The 9,151-nt window shown below is 38.4% G+C and overlaps 1 protein-coding gene across 2 annotated transcripts; it reads right to left on the minus strand.

Moving 5' to 3' along the window:
* Nucleotides 1-1,804: 1,804 nt before the first annotated feature.
* LOC147222963 (protein yippee-like 5) lies at nt 1,805-4,451 on the minus strand. 2 transcript variants are annotated; one of them, XM_086166926.1, is made up of 3 exons: nt 4,324-4,451; nt 3,480-3,657; nt 1,805-2,815 (listed from the first exon to the last, which is right to left on the minus strand). In XM_086166926.1, exons 2-3 carry the CDS (start codon nt 3,618-3,620, stop codon nt 2,594-2,596), a joined length of 363 nt encoding a protein of 120 aa, XP_086023052.1. In that variant the 5' UTR covers nt 3,621-3,657; nt 4,324-4,451; the 3' UTR covers nt 1,805-2,593. The 2 variants fall into 2 exon arrangements, with proteins under 2 accessions (XP_086023052.1, XP_086023053.1); XM_086166927.1 differs by having other exon boundaries at nt 3,480-3,646; nt 4,324-4,446.
* Between the last annotated feature and the right edge of the window lie 4,700 nt (nt 4,452-9,151).

Below are 9,151 nucleotides of genomic sequence, written 5' to 3' on the forward strand. Positions count from 1 at the left end.
CTGTAGATGTCGTTGCTTTATTGAATAAAGCGATGGGGCTTGGGCATTGGATCAACGAATGTAGGAGCTCAAACAGGAGATTATTTCATTTTTGGAGCTACTTGAGAACACTTTTCCTGAGCTGAATGACACAGACTGGCTTTGTGATTTAGCCTTTACTGTGGACATACTGACACACATGAATGAGCTGGACGTGAAGCCAAAAGGGAAAAACCATGTAGAGCCAAATGTAAGAGCTTTCAAAACCAATATTATTTTTTCAAAGCAAATGTCAGACGAGTCTGATATGTACTGTTAACAAATGCTTCTTATTGTTCATATGCGTTGTATATTGTGGTGACCTGGCCCGTCTGTAAAATTTTAAAAGCCAATGCGACCCCTGAGCCAAAAAGTTTGCCCACCATTTTATTCCACCATTTTGTAAACTTTATTCTCAATGTTTCCAACAACTTCTCTCGATACAACGGTACTAGACTCCACGCTCCACATCACTCATTCTACCTTTCAAAAAAATAAACAAAACAAAAAAAAAATCATTCTACCTTTCAAACCCTCTCTCTCCCACCCCCATCTACCCTCTCCCCCCCGCCTCTATCCACCGATCACCGGACTGCATCCTATGTGACAAACCTGCAGTTCTAAGGGATCAGCAAAGGGTTTGAGACTGACAGATTGACAGCATGTAGCAGGGGTGGGCTGCAATGACTTTTAAAGTTTGACAGACGGGCCGGGTCAGCACTAGATGCGATACATATGAAAAAAACATGTTTGATTACAGTACATATTACACTCGTCTGACATTTGTCTGAACATTGTCTGACGTTTGCTTGTGTTTCATGCACAAACTGTTTTTTCCCTGTTAGCTTCACGTCCAGCTCATTCATGTGTGTCTGTACGTCCACAGTAAAGGCTAAATCACAAAGCCAATCCGTGTGGATTCAGCTCAGGAAAATCCTCAAGCAGTGCCAAAAATGAAATAATCTCCCGTTTGAGCTCCCATATTCATTGATCCAATCATTCAATCATTCACATCCAGTATGAATTCTGTACCAATCTTCGGCGGGCCAGATTAAAAAGACCAAAGGGCTGGTTGTGGCCCGCGGGCTGTAGTTTGACCACCCCTGGCCTATAGCTTCTTTCCTGGGGTTGCTATAATATTTATATAGGGATGGTCAAAAAGGGAAGGATAAAGTTTGAAGTGCCCCCAGTTCAATCTCTGGCCATTAAAATAAGGAATTATTTAATTTATGTCTAAAATCATACAAAAAAGCCTGTGGTCTTTAGGAACAATCCCAAGCATGCTGCTGTACTCAAACTGTTTGAGGTCAGATGTAGTGGGCTTCCAGCACAGTCTGTGTGGAGGACGCTCACAGCTCTGGAAAAAGCAGTAAAGGAGAGAAAGGTAGCTGTCCGTATTGTTATTGTTATGTTTTACTTGAAACTCTGGCACAACAATTTCCTTCTAGATAAATAAAGTTGTTCTTATTGGCTCCGGAGTAAGAGGGATTTGAGCTGCGGGCCAGGAGGAGATGGGAAGTGATTGGCCATCACTGCCAATCTAAAAACTGGAGGGTGTTGTGATTCAAGGTTGAAACACCATGTGAAAGTAGGATGCCGCCCGATATCTTCCTGGCTGAAAGATGCTGTCATGTAGATATGACTGAGTTAGAGGTATCAATGTAAATGTATTTAATAGTTGTTAAAATTCAAGCCACGTTGCATGTCTTTTATGATTCTGTCAAGTCACATGACTCATGTTTACATATCAATATTCTCATAGGGTAAAAAAAAATGTCTGCAGTTGTTTATTTGTTGCAGAAGGAAATGTTTATTTGAAATATCAGTCTTTCTCAATCACAAGAAGTTGTTGAATTTATCAATTAGAATAAAATGATATAGCTTTAAAAAAATAAATAGCAATTGGAAATGCAAATAATGTTTGAAATGCTGAGATGCAAGTGACAACAAATGACTTCCACAACTTTACAGTAAAACATTTCCAGATCTCACAATTAAAGAGCAATGGATAAAAGTGTTGTTATTATAATAATTATGAACATTAATGTTAGTTTTATTTATACTTAAAACATCAATAAACTTTACTTATGTTCTTTTATACTCAACAACAAACTGTGAAAGCTTGTATTTAAAGTATCGCAAATACATAACGTCATGTCCAGCAGTGCAATGATCATTTTCTTGAAAAAGGGATGCATTGCAGGATGCTCCTCTTAAAGCAAACACGTTCCTCTTTTCGCCAAATAAAACCAGACCAGTCCTCTAACTATGAGTTTATCAGACTGATGTTCTTGCAGAGCAGCAGAAGGCCTCCTTCCTGTGACAGCAGGCAAAATATCAGTGCACCCACACATCTCAGAACATTGCTGCCTGTCAACACACACTGTGAGAAAGCAGGCGATACGGGATAGAGAAGCAATGGTGTTCCTAAGGAGAAATCCTTGACTCACTTCTTGTCTGAACCTCTCACAAACTGTGATATTGTTTGGTGTAATTCTGATCACAAATGTCCTTGCACTGCTGTTGTCGAAAAAGCTTTACCAGCATGGACTGAGCAGCAGTAACTACTGTGACCTCATGAGTTGTCAGAGGGCACATGCTCAAAGCCCTCACTCTCTCTCACTAGCGCCCTCTCTAGGATAACACGGCCCTCTTTGTAGCGCTGACTTTCTTCGGTTGCAAACTCGTACATCCAGCCCAGTTTGCTGTTGCAGTTCTTGCAGCTGACATCCCGCACCATGTGCCTCCCAGTCAGCATAACTCTGTCTTGCACCTCACTGTGCTGCAAATTCACAACCTGTGGGAGGAGGGGAGAACAATCCGGGTTACAGTTTAGAGCTTCTCAAATGAGACACATTATGGGCTTTTTGTTGTGTTGGGTACATGTAAAATGTTAGACAGCATTTCATAAAAACAATATTGATGTAACAATAATGTGAATCTTTTTTATCAGTGTATGGTAAAAGATGGAAAATTACACAACACAAATTAACAGTGAGTTAACAGCTTAGACAATGAACAATGAAAGAAGAAATGTTCTTCTGTCACATAATAAGGGACAGTTATTAAATAATTACAACATGTTAGACGTTTTGGAGAGAAGGTCAGAGAAGCCAGACTGAGATGGTTGGGTCATGTACAGAGGAGGGATAGTGAATATATTGGTAGGCGATGCTGGAATTGGAGCTGCCAGGCAGGAGGTCTCGAGGAAGACCAAAGAGAAGATTAATGGACGTACTGAGAGAGGATATGAAAGTAGTTGGTGTGAGAGAGGAGGATACAGAGAATAAGGTTAGATGGAGAGTGTTGATTCACTGTGGCGACACCTGAAAGGAAAAGCCAAAAGAAGGAGATTATAAAAAACAACAATTTATTTTAGAATTTGCTTGCAAGTGAAAGGTATCACTCAGATTTAGATAGAGCAACTACAAGAGTGCAGGTGGAAGGTTCGGTAAGGCTACCTTGTTGAAAAGGAAGGCTCGGCCGGTGGCTCCGGTGAAGCGTGTGGAAATGAGCTCAGCTCTGTTGGTCAGAATGGTGTCACAGTTGGCGCAGGAGAAGAGACGAGTGCCACCAATGTGATCCAAGAAGATCCGGCCCATGTTGCTCTACGTTAGGGAGGTTAGGCCTGTGGAAGGGCTGTCAGATAAATGAAAGCTGATAAGATGAGGTGACTTCTAGACTAACTCGGAAAGCTCTCCCCATACTGATTCTTTATGATACCTATCCTTTTGATGAATTTCACTGTAAAATAAAAATGGGGTCACTTTTTACATAAAAAAATGATTTTTGTGCAATTAAATTAGTGCAATTAAATCTATAAATTTCAGGTTTCTAAATCGCTGGATCTTCAGTCTGGTAGGTTTGATACATTTCCAGGGCTCTGATAATACTACTCCTTTTAGCAATGTCACTGTTATAAAGCAAATGGCCGCGCTTAATATTTGTTAAGACTCTAGTGAGTGGCAATATAGTTCTTTTGAGTATTCTGCGTGATAAGATACATTAGACAAAATGAAGACCTCATCCTGCGATTATTCTTGACAAACACTCTCCATGACGTATACAGAAAACAATTTGTTACTGTCGCTTATGTTGCAGCAAGGTGCTTTGTGTACAGTGGTATGTTGATGACAACACAGCGGTTATACGGTTTAACATAACAAACAGCGCTTTAAAAGACCAGGTCACCCAAAAAAACGTAAACCAGAAAACAAGTAAGTTTAAAGGGGCATATCTTATCTTTTATCGACAGGTAGCGGTACAAGCAGCCAAATTCCTGGATGAACTTCGTCTTTTAAATACCTTGTAAAACGTTCAGATGTTGCAATTTTCTTCGTTGTTACTGGCAAAAGCAGCGACGGGGAGCGTTGGTGCAGTCCGGATGGCGTTTGTTTTCATCAGCGACGCTGCGTCATAGGAAGTGTGCTCGTCACGTGACCCCACAGAGACCATCCCGGAAGTCATCGCGGGTTATTTGAATATATATTTTTTTATTTTAGGAATATATTGATTTCATTTTGTTTTATTTTATTTTTTTATATTCATATTTTTTATTTTATGTTATTGGAGATGGCTTGGTCATGTACAGAGTTGGGATAGTGAATATATTGCCAGAAAGACACTGAGGTTGGACTTGCCAGGCAGGAGGTCTAAAGGAAGATTTGTGGTTGTAATGAAAGAAGACAAAAAGTAAGTTTGTGTGAGAGGAGTGGATACTGAGAAAAGGGTATGATGGGCATGATTCGCTGTGGCAAACTCTGAAGGAAAAAGCCTAAAGGAAAAGAAGAAGATTGTCGAATCAAACTGACTGCTGTGATATTTGAACATTATTCCATAAAAACAGAGTCTTCACACAGCTTTTGTTGCGATTTTATTTTATTTGCCATTGTATAAAAAAAAAATCACAAAGCATCATGAAAGAGATAAGTCAATCAAAACCATTTGCTATGATAAGATTCATCGATTAATATTATGTCTTGAATGACTGAGAATCTACGATTAACCTTGTAAAATTAACTTGGTGAAAAAAAACTGTTACTTCAATAAAATGTGAACACATGGCTGAGGTTTATTCTTAGTGTTCTTGAGAGAAGCCTCAATAGCCCTGTCATTCTCAGTCCAGCTGATCAGGATCAGGATCAGGATCAATTGTTCGAACAACATTTTCTCACCAGGAGTGCATCGCAGCTATTATTGTGAACCTGGAGGGGCAGCAGAGTATAAAACAATAAAAACAATGACTTTTTAAATGAGAATCATACAAGTTGTCTCCTCACATCAATCATCATGACTACAAATATGCAATGTTTCCCTCTAAATACCGTAAATATTTCAGGAAATGATGTAAGTGCGCAAAGACCATGCAAAGTAAGAGCCACACTAAAAGAAGCTGAGATTTTTCAAGTAAGTCATGTAAAACTACCAGCTTTTAAAACTTAAACAAATACACAATAATATTGGTGACAAATGTATGTAAGTTTAAACCTGATGTTGTTGCTTCTGTTATGATTGAATTGTGATCAATATTGAGAACATCGTGAAGAATCAAATGGATTTTAGTCCCTCAATGACTAAATGTGCTTTTTATGCTCAATCACAAGCAGTTAATTTAAAGAAGGGAAAGCTTATTAAAGCAATTTTTTTTTCCAGTTGTGGGTTTCGTTTACCACCCCGTGCTACCTACCTGATATTTTAGCTAATATTGTTCACAACTTCAGCTTTTATAAAGGACACGTAAGGTCACACTTTGCATGAGCTGCCCAGACAACCCTTATCATTATGTTCTATAAAATGTCTGCCTGTAGTTACACATTTAACCTACAGGTACTGGAACAAGATGTGATTTACAAAGGACTCTGGAAAATATCTGCTATCCTCCCTTGGATTGAGCCGATTTTCCAAAAAGACAAAAGGTATCCTAGATCTCCCATCTAAAATTGTGAGATATCTGGCCCAATGGTCACCCTGTTACTGTCCCAATTTTTTGGGCCAGCCAGACAAAGAATGAGATTGTCAACCTTAATTTCATTAACATTTTAAGATACAACAGTTTGATCATCTGCCAGTTTAACATTTTGTTAATTCTGTTAATTCTGTTAACATTTTGAACAATCAGACTACCTGTCTGTCACGTCTATTTCTTGGGAAATGTTTGTTTATTTATTCTTGTTTACATTTTCAAGTGGATTTTTTATCTTGTCTTTCAGTCATATTCTTCTTCTCTTCTTTTCAACTACTCACTTCAGGAGTCGCCATGGCTAGCCATCATTCCTCTACATTCATGGGCATACCTTCACCTCTTTAAATTTTCCCCCACCTACCTACTCTAGCTAGTGACTGAAAACATTAATGATGTCTTATTTAACCCCTTATTTAACCCTTCATTTAACCCTGTTCTCTATATCCTCTTCTCTCTCACCGTCTAGCTTAATTTGCTCTTTCACTGTGTCCATCAGTCTTTGCATATTAGAATCAAAATCAGAATCAGAATAAACTGTATTTATCCTTGAGGCCCAATTGAGGGGCACATCAAATTATAAACATCAGAATAAAGTACAATAAGTTACTGTACAGAATTATGCAAATTGTGCTATTGGTGAGGGACTGTGCTAAGTGACTGTGTTAAGCTGTGCTATCTTCCTTTAGACCCAACTGCAGTGTCCTACCAATAGATTCATTATCCCTCTTCTGTAAATAACCAGTCTCTGGCATTTTCTCCAAAACATCTAACATGTGTTGTCTCTCTGATAGACTCATTCCTTATCTTATCGATCCTAAACACTCCCAGAGAAAACCTCGATGTATTCATCTCTGCTACCTGCAGCTCACCTTCCTGTCTTCCCTTCATTGCTAAACCATACAGTATTGTTGGTCTCATGACTGTCTTGTGCACCTTTCTTTTCATTGTGGCTGATACTCTTTTTATCATGCATCATCCCAGACACTTTGCTCCCCTGCTGAATCGATTGCTTCACCTTTTTTCCACATTCTCCATTGTTCTGGAATGTTGACCCTAAGTGGTTAGAAGTCTCCATCTTTATTTCCACTCCCTGTAGCATCACCGTTCCACATAGGTCCCTCTCATTTACATGCATATATTTGGTCTTGCCGTGGCTAGCCATCATTCCTCTACATTCATGGGCATACCTTCACCTCTTTAAATTTTCCCCCACCTACCTACTCTAGCTAGTGACTGAAAACATTAATGATGTCTTATACACATCTGTCAACACACAAACATACACCTATAGGAAAATCCACATACATTCTTTTTTGTTGTGCTGAGCAAACACTGAACAAATACTAAAAATCGCTAGAAATAGAGTGTAACCCGAATGTGGTGTTTGTGGTATTTTGACCAGAGCAAGTAAATTAGCATTTTACCCTTGTGCTGGCAAATAGGCTTCCTTTTCAGGTGATAGCTGACTTGAACCATCAATGGCATTGTACCATCTTATTTATCTGACTTAGCAAAGTTGTTTGTGGCTGCATGAACATTACACTCCTGGGGTTCCAGCCTTTTGTGTGTTCCCAAAGTCCATGGAGCTCTGTTGTTGAGTTTTTTATTTTTCTAAGGTCATGTTCCCCCAATTACCTCCCACAGTTCAAAAATGCAGTGGATTAATGGGAGACCTCCAGCCCTTCCGCAACCCCGACTGCAGGACTGGTGGAATCGACAATAAATGAATGAAAGCATGATCTTATATTTCCCTGTGTCCTACTCTTACTGCAGTACCAGGAAGAAGTGATTGTTTTGTTTTATTTTTTAAAATTACTGTATTGTATCCTATTCCTTCACAAATTTGTGTTTATTTTCCAATTACTATCATTATAATAGTTGTTTTAGTAGTAGTTGTAATAATTCATAGTTTCTTTCCTTTTTTTTTTTTTGAGGAAGATACCTGTCTTTTTGTTGCACTTGTGCTTCCAACGGTTGGGAGAGGACCAACAGTTATCATCAGTAGACTCCACTATGAGCTGTCCACACACTAAAGTTAGGCCAAAGTAAGCAAGCAATGCGTTTAATGTTTGTTCTGCATGAGATTTGATTCTGCAAAGATACTTTTTACACTTTCTCAACTTTGTCATGATAAACTGCAGTTATTTAAATTTGTAACCACACTCCTGTGTGTTATGCTTCCTGTCTAAAAACAAGTATGCTGGTCAAAGTTATACAGACAGTTTAAAGTTTCAGGTTAACAAGTCATTAGAAGGAAACAATGATGGCAACAACAATAAAACTATTTTAATATTAAAAATAATGATAATATGCTGTTATGCACATTCTTGTACGAAAAAGCACATTTTCCTATGATTATTCTTTCAAACTCTTCAGCACCTTTATTTGAAAATGTAAACAACAATATATTATTTTATATTTTTTTCTGTAGGTAGTATTACCCCTGAGACAATGAATACAGAATAAGTGGTGTTGATAATAAATGAATGAATTATTGCACATAAAATTCTGACAAGTTGTCTTACTCTCTTCTCTTCTTTTTCCTTTTGTTTGTGTTTTTGTCTTTTTCTTTCTTTTTGTGTCTCTCCAAACCACACAGCAGGTCAAGGTGTAAAATTCCTTAAAGTACCTCTTGCTATGGCTGATACTGAGACTGATCACAATCTTTTGTCACTGACAAACTGGTCAAAGACTAGAATGGATCATGGCGATAACAGTCATACTCCTGAGGTTCACGGAGAGGTAATGGGCTTGATAGACGATAACATGGTAAAGACAATACAACCTCATATCTTGATCATTGTAATCATGACTGTCAGATTCACAGGAAGGAACAAACTCTGTGATCGCATATACCTTTTCATTTGTCCTAATCTGATCTCAACATTACATTGCAAATATGTGTTTTCTTTTCTTTTCTTTTGCGATTGCATTGAAATAAATTGTTTGACAGTGACAGGTGACAGGCCATTTGCCTGTTTTTCACCGGTTTGACTTGAATTCCATATCTCCTTACCTCACTAATCAGATGAGATCCAATTGATAGTGGAGGTTTATAATACTTGTTCATCATACTTATATAAGAAAAGGTTGGCCCAAAAAATGTTGAGTAAGGGCATGATCTCCTCACCGAGAGAAAGTGACCCTGGACAAGTGCCCACAGATTTAGTG

Source organism: Fistularia commersonii, chromosome 20 (assembly GCF_037954325.1).
Source record: "Fistularia commersonii isolate RoL2024-O1a breed Wild chromosome 20, RoL_Fcom_v1.0, whole genome shotgun sequence".
NCBI lineage: Eukaryota > Metazoa > Chordata > Actinopteri > Syngnathiformes > Fistulariidae > Fistularia > Fistularia commersonii.

Coding starts and splice junctions, on each gene's coding strand:
- LOC147222963 (XM_086166926.1), bottom strand. CDS start 3,620: ATGGGCCGGATCTTCTTGGATCACATTGGTGGCACTCGTCTCTTCTCC. Junction 2,816..3,479: donor GAGCCTTCCTTTTCAACAAG/GTAGCCTTACCG, acceptor CTCCTCCCACAG/GTTGTGAATTTGCAGCACAG.